This window comes from Dermacentor silvarum, chromosome 1, assembly GCF_013339745.2.
Source record: "Dermacentor silvarum isolate Dsil-2018 chromosome 1, BIME_Dsil_1.4, whole genome shotgun sequence".
Classification (NCBI taxonomy): Eukaryota; Metazoa; Arthropoda; class Arachnida; order Ixodida; family Ixodidae; genus Dermacentor; species Dermacentor silvarum.
The window spans coordinates 100,712,164-100,728,534 of record NC_051154.1 but is presented as its reverse complement, the minus strand read 5'-3'; the positions used below and the strand labels follow the sequence as shown (position 1 = coordinate 100,728,534).

The 16,371-nt window shown below is 45.9% G+C and overlaps 1 protein-coding gene across 1 annotated transcript in view; it reads right to left on the bottom strand.

Moving 5' to 3' along the window:
* Nucleotides 1–16,371, bottom strand: part of LOC119452129 (putative ATP-dependent RNA helicase TDRD12) — a 215,813-nt gene that overhangs the window by 100,389 nt on the left and 99,053 nt on the right. Inside the window, exons 16-20 of the mRNA XM_049665961.1 lie at nt 14,520–14,654; nt 14,290–14,445; nt 4,281–4,524; nt 4,046–4,189; nt 3,465–3,661 (exon numbers count right to left, since the gene is read on the bottom strand). Coding sequence (XP_049521918.1) covers nt 3,465–3,661; nt 4,046–4,189; nt 4,281–4,524; nt 14,290–14,445; nt 14,520–14,654 — 876 coding nt within the window. The remainder of the gene's footprint in view (nt 1–3,464; nt 3,662–4,045; nt 4,190–4,280; nt 4,525–14,289; nt 14,446–14,519; nt 14,655–16,371) is intronic.

Sequence of the window (16,371 nt, the reverse complement as noted above, 5' to 3'; positions counted from 1 at the left end):
TTACATGCTGAAGCACAATATTTAACGGGTGCAAACGGTTTCCAGAGGACCGGAAGTCAGCGGAAGACGATCAACAGCAAGTAATACAGTGATACAGTGAGGCTCTCCAACATGTACACAAGTGCACTCTGGAAGAAAGAGCCTGTCTTGATTACCACGAGCAATCTTTTCATCCAGTACAATGTACAGCACAATGTGCACTTCGTGCGAACTCAGTTAGGAGGTACTGCCACATACATCATAGAGTCCCGAACTCACTCAAAGTGACTATAATTAGTTTGGACCACTGGAAGAGTTTATGGGCGGCCAACAACTTCAGCAGTACATCAGTTTCACTGAGAATACCTCGATAAATGAGACCACTTCCACGCATCTAAACTCCATTTTGAAATCCAGAAAAACAAAAGTCAGGGTTTGACTTGAAGACCACCGTAGGTTCGATAGAATGTTTTTACTGCCTCAAAGTGACACAAAGCTATGAAAAACACCGCCATGAAAAGCTCTGAATTGTTTTTTACCACCAGCTCTTTATTTTGTGCCTAAATTTAAGTAATGGAGCATCTTTGTGCTATCCGCCAATGAAATGTGGCACCCGTAACAGGAAGTTGAATCCGCGGCATCATCTTCAGAAAACACCTTCACATTTCTGGTAAAAAAACCGCCTGTGTTCCTTCTGTAGCATGTGGATTGCTTGTAAATTCATGGAATAAACGGAAGCCATCATTAACGGGACATTGACATGGTAGTTTACACTTTAAATTCTCTTGCGTTAAATGAAGGTCCTATACCTCTAAACCTTAAAAAAAAAAAAAAAAAACTGAAAAGAAAGCAATAAATATAGCTGGAAAGCTATTATTCTTAATTATTATTGGTGCTCTCAGGCTTGTCACTATATTTTATAAGGTTTAGAGGCCTTTGATTTTCATTTACTAAGGTAGTCTCAAACATCATGGCAGTACCCCTTTAAACCTGTCACTTGCATGGCCTAACATTCTAAAAGAGAGACCACAGGACGCTGAACACTTAAGCCTATACATCACTGTTTACTGCTTTGTTTTGTACTTGAAACCACATAACGCAACATGATTTGAAAACAAAGTGTTCTTTAGACACTTCAGCTTGATTTGGAGTTCGTTGGATCTGGGTATCTGGCCACATTCCTCTCGTCTAATTACACAATTTGAAGCCTTCTAGTGCACGTAAGAAAAAAAAAAAAAAAGGTGTCAAAATGAAGCTTGGAACAAGAAAGGTGCACCAAGTCAACATAGATCTATATACGGCGTAGTAAATATGCATAATTAGCACAAAAAGGCCAAAATTAAAGTCATGCACTTGTTGACACTGCGCACTTAAAACCAGGATCGGAAGTGTGGCTTTACTAAAAAAAAAAACATGGGCCGATCCAACATATACTGTGGTATAAAAATGTGGGCCGATCCCGAAGGTACTTCACTCTAAGCAACAAACCACATGGTACACTAATGCGCCTAAGACTGTGTGTTGCTTTGATGTCAATGACTGCTGACTTGCCTTTTTTTTTTAAACATAACATATACACAGGGACCTTGTTGATACGATCTCTGCAGGAACCAGAAAATAGAACGTATCATCCAAAGCAAGCCCCAAAACGTAAGAAAACAGGCTTACTTCCTGACAAACTCGCTAGCAAAGCTTCCTGTGGTGTCGAGTGATACTGCTCCGCATAACACGCCCATACCTGCCAACCTAGCAACAATAAAATTCAGGAGACCGTCTCCCAAGAGGGGGGGGGGGGGGTGTCAAGAAAATGTTTGCCACTGTGTGAAACGGCGCACGTGGTGGAGAGTATATACTTGTTACCTCTCCTCGAAGTGACAAAGCACGGAAAGTCAGTCGTATATGATATCAAATACTTGCAAGTACGTATTCTTGGCTTATGAAAGTGCCATCTATCGCTCTAACTGGGGGAAACAAAGAGTGGTTAGGCATTCCGCACTTCACTCGACAACCTGACAAAGCCAAAAGCGTAGCGCACTTACGATTGATTAACCATTGGATTGCTAAAAACGCGAAAGCCAGCCAGAGACGAGCCAATCCAGAAAATCCCATATGGAAGCACCTGTCGGTTGCTCGCGTTCGTGGTGGTGCCGGTGGCCCGCGCTGCTTTCTCGCATGGTTATATTACAAGGCGTAATATGGTTAGAGCGATAGCGCTAAAGAAAGCAGAACGAAAAAAAAAAAAAACATACGCTGTGCTGTGGCGAGTACTTTTCGGGAGATTTGAGGTCGCTTCCGTACAATCGGGAGATGTGAGCAAAATTCGGGAGGCTACCGGACAATTCCGGAGAGTTGGCAGGTATGCACGCCTGTTATGCAGAGCAGCATCACATCACACGAACTGCAGTCAACACACTTTTATTGAGCAACTTTAAAACAGCTCATCAGTTTTCACTGAACTTTCTTTTTTTTTCAAAGTCCGTAAACAAGTTCTTTTGAAAGATAAGTTCCTTGACATAGCTACAGAGGTCACGGCACGAGGCCAAGAATTCCGGAACAAAGGAACACCGTAGAGCAGCATGACAACAAGCGATATGACTGGCGGACGAGGGCAGGCATTTCATTCAGTTACATGACCGCATGAAGATCTCACTTTAAAAGCCAACCAAAACGAGCGCTAGCAAAAGTGCGAAAACAGCGGTTGGGCAGGTCTGCATGACACCAGTTTCCCACACCACAGCCGGTCTGGAGGCGCGCCCTCCGTGCCTTCTTTAAATAGCGAGTGCGCGCCTCCAGACCGGCCGTGCCCGCACGTACATCACTGAAGGGGGCAGCTGTCATTGATCAGCTTCGCTCGCGGCTCGTTTGCCGGCGGGACGCGCGGTAATTTAAAATGATCCAGGACCGATCCCTTCCACGGCACGAAACACTTGCTTTGCGTTTGCCGCCGCCAGTGCGCAGTGGCCGTTAGTTCCCGGCCCATAACACGTTGTTTGTGGGTTGTTGGAATGTAATTTATTCTAGTACACTTGAATATAAAGCTACGAGTTTCAGAAATACGAGTTTGCCGTCATATCCAATTTCAGGTGAAAACGCGATCATATAACTGCATGAAAATACATTGCTCCTATGGGGGGCGTTGGCCGGCAAACGAAAACATATCTCGAAAAACATATTATGCAGAATCGTATCAACGAGGTTTCACTGTAACTAATGATAGGAGATAATCCTGGGGAAACCTGAGCCAAATGAGAGCCAAATGAGGTACATAATTAGCAGTGCACATTCAGCATATAGCAAAGTATGTATGGAAAGAATTTCTGGACAAGAAACATTAATAAATTGCACACTTTACCTACAGAACACAACAGACTGTCCCCACAAATGCATCACGCGGCTAATGCTCATGCACATGAATAAGTCAGTAAGTATCTTGGTGATTCGCATCAAAGACGTTCACACCCTGTCGACATAACTAGAGAAGTTACCTTTCCATCGAATGAACGCATTCGGTCAGCAAGGCAGGAGAAGCGAAAGCCAAAGTTGTACTTGGACAATTCAGGTACGTCGTAGTGGATAAGAACCCCAGCATCACGAATGTTGGCCAATGGCAGCACACTGTCTTGAACCACAAGGACAGGCATCTTGGCCTTCGGAAGCTCACTTGCCCATTCATTTGTCACCTCTGCACATTGAAAATTGTCAAGAGAGTTACAGCTATCAGTACTTTCTGCATCCACAAGTGCCACTCAAAGCATTTAAGGTATAACTTTGGTACTTTCACACTGCCCGAAGGACACTTCTGTATACTAGACTAATCAACAACTCAATATTGCTCGCTGTAGAGCGTTTGCTTAGCTGCAAGAATTCTGCTCATGAATTTGTTGCCAGCACTAGTTACAAATGCAAATCATGTATCCTAAATACATAACACTAGGGGTGTTTAAATAGTGAACTCACTTTTTCTTGAATATCATGCAGCAAAATCTTACTATTGGAGTTTTGTTTTTTGAACCACTAGAAACACTCAAATCATTACAAAATATACATGACCAATGTAGAATCTCACCCCAAATTTTCGCCATGGGAAGCTCATCATGAAGCAGCAAGCAACAGACACAACATGAAAAGAGCAACTGATGCACAGCAATGGCTGACTGTCTGTCGGCAGTGCACACAACCACTTTTCGATTGTGGCTGCCTTCCAGAATTCCTGTTGAAGATAGAGAATAAGGACACAGTATGACAATCAAATGCTTTATGTGCCCCATAAAGAACTATTTCAATCATAGGACAGCACTCACTGAGCAAGATTTCATGTCGACTTTGGGGGTCACCAAAGCAGGCAATTGTTGGAACCTGTGCATAGATGGCAGCCTCGTAGAATGAAGTGATCATGATCAAGGGGGTTCTGCTAGAGTACGTCATACGTGTAAAGCAGTTCAGGCCACTAGTCCACATTGTTGAGCAAACCACAATTTGGCCTTGGAGCATGCCTGGTCGGCGCCGCTCTGTGCACCGCCAAAATTCTTTCATCACAGAAGTAACCTGCACAAGGGAGGGAGGGCACCAAGTGTAACACAAGTAAGCTTCTGTGAATATCAATTTTTTGGCTCGAAACAAAGTCAAAGCGAATTAGTTTGAAGAGTGGGATATGCATAAAACTGACACATTAGCCAAATATTCCCAAATAAAAATAAGTTGGTTCTTTACTTGCCAAAAAGGAAACAGGTCCATTTCTGGAGTAAACTTATTTTCAAACTGCTGTTATTCAAATATTTTTATGCAATAATGCAAGTTCAAATATTTTAAACCTCCAGCAGCACAGAAAACTTGTTTACAGGATCTTGTGGCGGTTGAGGCCACCACAGCGTTTCAAGTTCACCCGTCGTGTGTCGTGACGCTGTGTAGTGCCACTTTGCCTGCGCGACAGCACCAGTTTATGCTGTGTTGCGCAAATTCAGCTTGATACTTTTCGTTTACGTGCAAGCTCAACCCGTTCCGTTCTGTAAGTGCATGGACGAACTTGGCGGGCAGGCTCGCTGTTTTTGTGGCCCTCAGTCTAGCTATAGTGTACTAGAATATTCGGTAGTGTGCTCTCTGCCCTATGCGGCGCACGCTTCCGGCTGAAGCCGCGCATGTCGCTGGAGCCGGAGGCCGCTAGGGGCGCTGAAGCTAGTTCGACCCAAAGACTCGTGCCAGCACGTGCGCTCCCGTCACTGTCATTCGCTTGCTGCAGCCTGCACACGAGGATGCGAATCGACTTCATTTTGATTGTTTTTGTGAAGTGCAACGTTCTTCGACTTGTCTCTGCAACGTCCTCGGACATACTTTGTGCTCGTTCTGCAGTGCGCTAAGCAACTATGCCTATTCGCCGGCACAATTACTGTTTTGCACCAGGGTGCCGGACAGGCTATAGACCTTTTCATCGGACGAGAGGGAAAGGGCGCGCGATGAGCCTTTCCTCCTCTCTGGCTTGTGCGAGCCGGCACAGCGCGGCCTGAATGTGTTGCCGGTCGCTCGCTGCGCTCTTCTTAACAAATAGGCGGGTGCTTAGATTCGCATGCAAACTTTTCCCCCAATTTTTTTCGCGAAAATAGAGGGGGGGGGGGGGGTGCTTAGTATAGCAAAAATACGGTATATACATACCAATTCGCGTCAACGAAGTTCCGCCACAACGAAATTTTTCGTGTGTCCCGTGAATTTCGTTGTAGCGGGACTCGACTGTAGTGCGGTACCGCTTATAGCGTGGATATTCGCGTCTCCGGGGACTTAAGTTATAAGCGGTCTACACTATACCATGAATTGTATGTCTTTCTACAGTTTGGTAAAAACTGTAAGGTAATGTAATTTAAACTGTAATTTCCAAACTGTATGGAAATTCCGATCCATGTGCTTTGAGTGCTCTGCTAGAAATTGAAGGAAGTGGCAGCACTCGTCCTCGTAAGACTACCGTTTGGGATCGGGTTGACAGCCTCATTGATGTAGGAAATTTGCCTGCAGCAGAGGCAGCTTTGTCGTCACCAGGCGATCATGACTAGAATGTAGAGAGAAGCGATTCATACCTAATTTACTATGTAGCTGATTATACTGCACGGAAGTGCATAATGAAAACAAACTGTGACCAATGTATGCAATCTTTGACATTGTCATCCGTTGCAGAAAGCTCTGACGTTGCTATGTATACACATCAGAAGGATAATGGAGGTCTTCTTTATCCCTCCAGTGCATTTTTTCATTTTGTGGAAATGCTTGAAAACCTGTTTACAGAATGTTTTAGCAAGCAAGAATTGCATGCTGACAGTATTAAGGATATACTCACCCTCATGAGGGCAAGGTGCATGAGCAACATTGGTTGCAATGAGCACGCAGCTGAAGTTACAAGAAAAGTTATCAGCTTCTATTAAACTACACCCAGCTCCATTTTTTCATGAAAGGCATCAACTCAGAGCAATGAAGCAGAAGGGAAGCAGCTAAGTATCGGAAAATAAGTAAAACTGTGTGAGAGGGCTGTGCAGTACATGTTTAAGACATTTTCTCCATTTTTAAAGATTTCAATTAAAGTTATGTTTGTTTTGAATGAAGAGGGGGCAGGCAGATCTAAGAAAATAAAAACATTATATGCCATCGTGAATGAAGCCCATATGTCGGGGTGGTGCGCCATATGAAACAGGGCATGAAAGAACCAACACCGCACATCAACTCTTGAGGAGCCTGGTTCACTATGACCTTATGGAAATTTTGTATATTTTTTAAAAATTTCGCCTTACTCCATATTCTTAGGCATGCTCTTAAAGTGATTTGTATCTGGTGTGTGCTCTGTGAGAAAAAAAAATGGTTTGTTTTATTTTGTAAACATTGTTATTGTAAAAAGAAATATTTCCTGCATGCACTAACAGTGAGATTTGTAATATTCTTGGAATCTGTGCAGTTCTTTGAGTATTCTTCGGTTGGGCTGATTTTGCTTATTTTTCACTCCTGCAACAATATTGTACATCGTTTTTGTTTCAATGCTGTTCCTAACAAAAGGTATGAACTTGAATGTGCATTCGAAAATAAAAGCAATTTTATGTGCTCAGAGAACAATGTCGCCTGCTCGCTGAAATCATTGCTGGAAAAATTGTATACAATTAGAAATAAGCTTGTTTGATATTTCAAGGAAAATAATTTTTCATAAATATATGCGCCGTATTTTTCTTTTAGGCGATGTGTACCCACGCATCGCATTGATGACGCAAGAGAACTGTCTGTAACTTGACCAAGTGCGGTCAGCTTGGGCAACGGCTCACTGCTAATGAGAGCGGCGCTAGCTCGACGCTGGCCTTAGTGGACCACAGTGGACAGTTACACAGTGATTACTGGTACTAGACGTACATAAAACGAATCGTCGCGCTCACATTATCGTCACAGTAAAACTGCTACAAACTACCGCAAGCAGGCCACTTTGGTGGCGAACCAGCATCCAAATTCATGTACTCGCGAGGTCATCGATAACTCCTCCCGAGCCGTCGCAGTCACAATGGTCTCGCTTTTTTTTTAATTTATAGTGAAAAATGCGAATTAACGCCTTTCCGGTAATACAGATAGCAACAATTTATTTAGATTTACGCTATGCGGTGAAAGAACCCCATGTGGAGGCGCAGGACTGCAAAACCCTCCAGGATAAAATGTTTGTAGCGCCATCTCTCGGAGGTGCCATCAAGGGCCTCAAGCGGAGCCGTCATCTGAGCCCACTACCTCTATTCTAGCACACTGTAGTCTAGCCTAGACAGATGATTTTGGACCCAATCACCAAAGTGGCAAACTTTCCGTGACAATATGCCGTCCACTGTCGCGCCTGTATTGGCTGTTAGGCCTAACTGGCACTGTTTCACAAGGTGTTGGACACCAAAGTTACGGTTTAGTGCCACATCAACGCAAATCTATTAGAAGCGGCCGCCCAACTTTAGAGAAGCTATGTCAACGCTGCTAACTTTAAATTTGAATAATCGAGCAGGTGCAGGAATTGGTAGGCGACTAAAAAATTCTTTGCCTTGTCTTGGCTATGATTTACGTGATGCGACTGGCTCACTAAAACTGAAGCTGTGACTTACACGTTTTAAAATCTACTGTATTTTCGTGGGTAGCACAAGCACAAATTTTTTCTAATTGAATAATTAAAACGGGGAAGACTATATGCTAATTTCGCCTCAAGCTGTGGTTTCACAGCATTGCAGCCAGCGCTGCCGTGAAACTGCCTTTATGGCAAAGTTCTCTGCCACCAGCGTTGCCAAAGAGGTGGGGAACAGAGCAGCTGGCCGAAGATATGACGTGGACAATTCGTGCATTCACGAATGGAGATTGTTTCAACAGGCCGTTTTATGTAGTTATCTACGTAGGTTATATGCACAGGTTCTTTTTTTTTTTTTTTCTTTTCGGTGTGTAGCAATTTGGGGTGATGCTTATGCACAGAAAAATTTGTATACTAGTGCATTTCGTTTAATTCGTATATTTGTTGGTTTCAAAGTCACCAAGTGACTTGAAATACTGAAGTTTGGGCCGTAGCAAATATCGAATAACACAATATTTGATCGAATCATTAAGCGAATCATTAAAATATTAAATATTTGCACAAGCCTTAAACACCAGCATTGCTTTTTGCCCAATATACTTCATAGAGCACTATCTGTATTTCAGACAGCCAATTCCCCATGAAGCAAGTGTGCGGGTAACAACAATGGCCCATAAATTGCATAGCGATGCATCTTCCACATCGCCGCTATGTGGATTGTTCTCACAAAGACCGCTAAAATGTACATGTGATGTGAGATGGCTTTGTTAGATACAAACTGAAATGCAAAATTACCTCTCTAAATGAGCAATGTAATCAAGGAGAAAAAAGGACGGGGGGAGTGTGACTTCTTTTCAGCTGTTGCGGAACCCTGGGATCTTTGAAAGCCAGTTTGGAAACACTCGCACTACAGTAAGGCCAACCTGTACTTTTAACTCTTTCCGTATCGCGCCCATTGGGCATGGATAGCCCTCTATCGATGGTTTGAAACGCTGCTTTCGAGACCTGCGCCACTCATGGAAATACTGCGCTATCGGACGTGAAGGAGGACTATATTTTATTTTTCTAAGGAGTTCACTTTTTTCCCACGAGGCGGTGATTTTTAAATGCTCAAAAGTTTCGCGATAGTCAAAGGAGAATGGCAAAATTGCCGCCCGCTATCAATGGTTTGAAACGCCACTTTTGAGACCTTCCGCGCTGCTCATGGACACACTGTGCCATCGGACGTGAAAGAGGAGAAACTATATTTTTGTTTTCTAAGCAGTTCGCTTTTTTTCTTACAAACGGTAATTTTTAAACATGCTCCGAAGTTTCGCGATCGTCAAAGCAGAACGCATCGAATGGCCGTGGTTCAACACTCGCACCCTATGCGAGTGAGGCTAGTTTAGCAGTGCTATTTGAAGAATTATCAGGTATTGCCTGGGATATCAACAGCCTTAGTGAGGTTAGAAGAACTAGTACTGACTAACGGCCACGTCCTCTGCTACAGAGGTATTCCAGATAAGAGAGAATTCGGAGTAGGATTTCTAGTCCATAAGGACATAGCGGGCAACATTGATGAATTCTACAGCACTCAATGAGAGAGTAGCAGTCATCGTAATAAAGCTTAATAGGAGGTATAGAATGAAGGTAGTACAAGCCTATGCCCCAACCTCCAGTCACGATGATGAAGAAATAGAACAGTTTTATGAAGATGTTGAATTAGCAATGAAAAAGGTGCAAACTCAGTATACTGTAGTCATGGGCGACCTTCAATGCAAAAGTAGGGAAAAAGCAGGCTGGCAAGCAAGCAATTGGCAACTACGTACGGCATTGATTCTAGGAGCACTAGAGGAGACATGTTGGTAGAATTCGCGGAAAGGGATAGGCTCCGAATAATGAATACAGTTAAACCTGGATATAACGAAATTGACAAATTCCCGAAAAACTTCGTTATAAAGAGGATTTCGTTATATGCAGGTTCGGCACGAAAATTCGAAAAATAAACGTTTACCGTATTTACTCGATTCTAACGCGCCCTCAGTTGTAACGTTACGCGCACCCGTTTTCCGTTTTCGTCGAAGCACTAATCCTCGGAATGTCACACCAGGTACCGGATGCGTGGACGCGTGTCGTTTCGCACAAGCGCGAGACATCGGAAACGAAGAGCGAGCGTCACGATGGCGTCGTAGTGTCGTATAGTGTTACCGTAGAACCTCGCTGTTACGTTCCCGGGGGCTGCGTTTTCCCGGCTGTTACGTCGTTTTCGACCGGTCCCGGCACAGCTCCCTTAGAACTCAATGCATTGGTAACCTCGCTGTTGTGTCGCAACTGTGGGACCGTTCCGGCATCATACGTTGCGAACTGCCACCCCGCGCCGGCCCGAGCGGCCATTTTGACTTTTCATGTCGCTTGGCTTGGTCGCTTGACGATGGCATTGGCCACCCAAAGTGCCGGGGGCGACAACTATGACGTATTTTCAGCTTCCGCCAGCAAAAGTATGGCCCTTGAGATCCGTATTTGCTATATAAAGATGGTGTCCATGACGCGTTGTGGCTCTAAAATTGGTTTTTGCTCATAGATATTCCGTATATAAGGGTACGGCCACGCTAGCGGCAAAAAACGCGTGCTTCATGCAGCGAGCGGCAAGTTGCCTCGCGTCAGCGCCTTGCCGCGAGGCCACCGTGGCACGCGCGTCTCGCCGCGCGGCAGCGCGATAAGATCTCCCGCGCTCTCCGCACGGGCGAGCAACACCGCGAGCGCTCGTTGTTTTATGCGAGAGACGACAATCGTAAATTGAAAACCCGGCGTGGACCGGCGGCGTTCCGGTTGTGATGGCTCCGTGACGTCACCCTCGTCGCTCTTGATTGGTTCTTCATCTCGCGGCACGCAGCATTTGTTGCAGAAATGGGTCTCGAACCCATTTCGCGCGGCATGATGCGTTGACGCGTGTTTTTGCCGCTAGCGTGGCCGTACCCTAAAGTCCAAGGACGATAACGCAGTCGCCGCGCGCCGTATGCTGTATGTGCGAGTGAAAACGTTCGCGCGAGGGGAGCCGACGACCGCGTCTAAATCTTGCGCGCGCAAGAAAAGCAGGGAGGAAGCGCGCCTTCTTCCGTTGCGCTCGAGGCACCGGCGAGAAAGAAATTTACAGAAGAATAAAATTGAGCTGGAGTGCATACGGCAAGCATTACCAAACCCTGACTGGGAGATTACCAGTGTCGTTGAAAAGAAAAGTGTACAATCATTGCATTCTACCGGGCTAACATATGGGGCAGAAACTTGCAGGTTAACAAAGAAGCTCGAGAATAAGTTAAGGATCGTACAAAGAGCGATGGAATGAAAAATCTTAGGCCTAATGTTAAGAGACGGGAAGAGAGCGGTGTGGATCAGAGAACAAATGAAGACAGCCGATATTCTAGTTGACATGAAGCGGAAAAAGTGGAGCTGGGCAGGCTATGTAATGCGTAGGATGGATAACAGGTGGACCATTAGAGTTACAGAATATATACCAAGAGAAGGGAAGTGCAGTCGAGGATGGCAGAAAACTAGGTGGGGTGTGGGGTGATGAAGTTAGGAAATTTGCAAGCACAAGTTGGAATAAATTAGCGCGAAACAAGGGTGAGATTGCAGGGAGAGGCCTTCATCCTACAGTGGACATAAATATAGGCTGCTGCCGCTGATGATGACTGTATATTGAAATAGTGTATAAACACACTTCGTTACATGGAGGTTCTGAAAACATGGTGTTCTATAGAGACAAGACATTATGAAAAGTTAAATATAGTCAATGACCGATATTCTTAACGCCCGATTTTTCAGACATGCCCGATAACTTGGACGCCTTCGTGTAACCTTTATACAACCCATAGAGTCTTCTTTTTGGGGTTTTATGTACCAAAACCAGTTTTGATTATGAGGCACGCCGTAGTGGAGGGCTCCGGATTAATTTTGACCACCTGGGGTTCTTTAACGTGCACTACAACCCAAGCACACGGGCGTTATTGCATTTCGCCTCCATCAAAATGCGGCCGCCGCAGTCGGGATTCGATCCCGCGATCTCGTGCTCAGCAGCGTAACGCCTTAGCTTACTCAGCCACCCCGGCGGGTCCCCATAGAGTCAATGTATAAGAACATCTGAAATTTTGGACACAAAAAACCTTCACCGTCCGATTTTCCGGACTTTTTGCCACGACCTCAGGTACGAAACGGCATTTATCGAAGTCATCACTGCCGCCATTTTGATTAGCTCGCCTTCTCGAACTGGCGCTCTCGCGTACTGATCCGTTGACAGACGTAGCTCCCACCACGGCAACACTAGGCCCAGCTACTTCGACGTTCGCGACCAAGCATCCTTCCGTTTGGTGCCGTGTTTTTTATTGCAACAAATCGCTGCTGTTAGCAATGGTGCCAACTCCGCCTTTGTAATCCTCGCCAATGTCTAGAAAAGCAAGGCACGCTGCATAATTCCGGTTCCCGAAAGTCAGCTTCGCCTCAATACAGCTGTGTTACGTAGTGAAGCATATGCGAAGTATTGCGGTGAAGCATACTAAGAGTGGGAAGGGGCAATCGTCACGGGACATATATGTATCCCGGCGTGTGCACCCGAGATCTCTTATAGCAGTACGAGCACCAATACGCCTAATAAGTGTACTGGCAGGCCTTTAGAACTATTTCGGATGTGCCTGTGGCGGTTTGAGCCCTTGGGGGCAGTAAAAGGCATGCATCCGTTTTTTCGGACTGCCCGATATTTCTGACGTTTTTGCGGCCCCTAGGGAGTCCGAAAAATTGGACTCTGACTGTACTTCATTATATTTCTTTACACAGTGTAGACCGCTTATAACGTAAGCCGCTGGAGTCGCGAATATACGCATTATAAGCATTACTGCACTATAACCAAAGCACGAATTTTCAAGGCCTGCACATATGCAAAACATGTGCACCGAGCCGCCACGCGTATGCGACAGTCGAGGAATGCGGCTGGAACGTTTGCATTCAATTTACAGTGGAATCTCGTTAATTCGAAATAATTCACGCGGCGGCGCCTCCGACCGGCATTGCTCCAGCACCGCCATAGAGTAAAAGCTTAAGATAGACCCCTCAATCTCGCGTGCGAACAAAACAAAACGTGGCGAAAATTTCACCCTCTCTCAAATGGCAAGGTCGCCGATTCTGCGTTGCGCCGGAACATGCGTGTACGTGCCGACGTCTCAGCCACGCTAACGTAGCCACGTGTAGAAAATGGCAGTGAACCCTTCTTTCTCCTTTATGCTTCCTCTACTTTCTTGTCACGTGTTGACCTTGCATGCTGCGGCTACGGCGCAGAGGGAAACAGCGGCGCTGTCCCATGCAAGCCAACGAAACTGCCCCACGCCGGCAAACGCCCGCTTCCCGATAACGGCAGAAAACGAAACTTCGGAGAGCTGGCGCTGGGCCGGCTGAAGCGGCGGCGCTTGCACGGCGGCGGGCGTCCACGGTGCAAGTGAGGGAGCTACGAGGGAGGGTGAGGGGAGCCACCGAAGCGGTGGAGTTGCCGAGGTGAAATGCGCTTCCCCGCCGCCCTTCTTCCTCACCATTCCACGGTCTCCGTGTGCGCCCTTCGCCGTGCCGTGCCGGTGCCGCCCGCTCCCTGAAGTTTCGTTTGCTGCCGTTACCGTGAAGCGTTGGCCGGCGTTAGCAGTTTCATGGCCCTCGCTCGCTCGCAATGCACGCCGCGATATTTCATGACTCGCATTCAAGATTCTGTTTCATCCTCACTGGCTGTTCGTTCGCACCACATGCCCTTCTCCTCCACTTCATCTCTCTTTCTTCCTCGAGCACTCCTTGGGGCACCCGTTTGAGGGGAGCGTTCGCTGTCTCCCCTGACTTCCGCACTCCCAGGCAGCCGCACTGTGACCGGTATTTCGTTTCCCGCAACTACACATAAGCGATACGTGTATACATGGAGTGCTATGGGAAAATTAATGGGAGTCTGAAAAGACCGCACTATATCCGGTCCTGCACTATAAGCGGTTACGCTATAAGTGGTCTATACTGTATTGAAGTTCGATAAAGCAAGGTTTAACTGTAGCTAGTTGGTGCAGTGCTGGAGCATAAGAAGTAAGCGTGAAACAAATAACCACAATGTAAAGACACAAAACCAAGGAACAAGTACTCAAGAAGCCTGGCAAGTTGAAACAGTCAACATTATTTTGTCAAAATAGTTTTGACATGAAAGAACAGTGGTATTTCTGGCATACTGAATCATAGCTCATCAGTTACAATGACAACATAGCAATGTTTACCTCTACAGCAAACTTGTCCAGCAGCTGTTCACCATCATCCAGCACCAAATGGCAGCATCGACGCAAGTTGACGATGAGACGATCATAATTGGTCAGAAAGCGCAGAAAACATTCAGGAGTTGCTACCAGAATATCACAGCCATTGACCAATTCGATCTATATAAAAAAGACAGAAACACAATGTTTTTGTTTCACGATCAATTGCTTAAAAGGAATGATTGAAAAATTACCTCTTTTCCTTTTTCTGCTCCTCCAGCATACAAGACGCAGACTTTTGGACCCGTTTTCTGATGGATGAGCAGTTTGGCCTGCTCACTCAGGCGGCGAGCTCCTTTCCATGTGGATGTCAAGACTACCATTAGGGGCTGAGGAGGAATGAAAGAAAGCACTGTTTCAGAAATTCTGATCTTCAATTAGTGATCAGAAATATTTTGAACAACATAACATACTTTGTACAACCTTTGTCAGCAAAATTCCAGGACTGAGCTTGTAAAATATAAATTATTTACAAATTACAAACCAATGAAAAACTATTCCCCCAATCACTTTTTATTCCAATCTCCCAACGTCAAATTTACTCTACCACCAATACAAGAATCGGGCAGTGACGTGCAGCATTGTTTGAATTGTCCAATGAAACGCTGTTCTTATTTATAGGAAGTCACTTTTGTTTGCTTTCAAAGCCAATAGCATTGTCTACCTTCACAGGTTTTTCTTTTATTTGGCTAAGAGGCGAGCAGCATGCAGAATTGGAGAGTGTTTCAGCGGGGCCGAGCTACCGCAATGAAAGTACATCGCCTAATGACGAGGGTGGTGCCAGCGTCTGCAATCGGCTTGCTTAGAGCTAGCAGTGGCTGGTAGAAAATCATGACGGCGTGCAAAGCGAGGTTAAAAATGACTTTAAAACGGATACTCAACGGACAAGAGTTGGCAGAGAGATGTTGTATATGTGGCGAAAGGGCTTGACAACGTTGTATAACCATACAAAAATGTTTATATTACACAAATAAATCCATTCTACCAGGCAGCTTCCAGTAACCAGTGCCAGAACGATCGGTGGGTAGATATCCTCTATTCCATGGGTTCTCAAAGTGGATTGCGTAGAACCAGGCCCTGCTCGAAGTTCCCCGAGCCACTGATAAATTTTCCCTGGTTCTGCACTTGCCAAGTGGCTAAAACGGCGAACATGAGGTGTGCTCGATCTAAAGAGCCTCCATGCCCGAGTGTCAAAAAGCACAGCACAGTGCGTAACAGCAACGCTCGAACTGCGTAATAAATCCGCAACGAGCTTGTAGCCACCCAACTTCCGAAAATAGGCAGCGCACCTATGCTTTCGCACTTTGTAGATAAGGTAGGTGCCGTTAGGGTGTGCACTGACGTATACGTCGGGGCCTCTCCGTTTTTTTTTTTTTTTTTTTTGCAACGGCTCGTCGGCTATCGCTCGCGTATCCGGGCGCACGCGCGCGCGCGCGGCGGCGAAGTGCACGATTCTTTCGATTATTTCTTGCGCTTGGTATGTGCTGCCACTTGACGGGAACACGTGGAATTTTTACTTGCGCCACTGCCTTTTTTTTTTTTTTTTTTTTTTTTTTTTTTTTTTTTTATGGCAACGCGTCAGCTACCGCTCGCGCATCCCGGCGCGCGCGCGCGGCGGCGGCAAGTGCGCTCTTCCACAGAACACCGCTCTTCTTTCTATTATTTCTTTCGCTTGGTTTGTGCTGCCACTCGACGGTAAGACGTAGAATTTTTGCTTGCGCCAATGGCTCTCCGTGTTGCTTTTTTTTTTTTTTTTATGGCAACGGCGCGTCAGCTCTCGCGTGCGCATCCGGGCGCGCGCGCGGCACCGGCGGCAACGGTTTTCTCCTGCGGCGGATCCCGCTTGTTGCACTAAACTGATGGCTATCTGGTTCAAATCTCTCAAAGGGTGACCGCTTGTTACTCGATCGTTTATCGCCCACCGCGGCACGATTACACCTGTTCCAGGCAGCCGCCTATATACACAAACGATGCTGCCGTTTTGCGGTTCCTTTTTTGGAGACCACAAAGCTCTATAGCCCCTTGTTGGCGATAAGACGAAGGCTT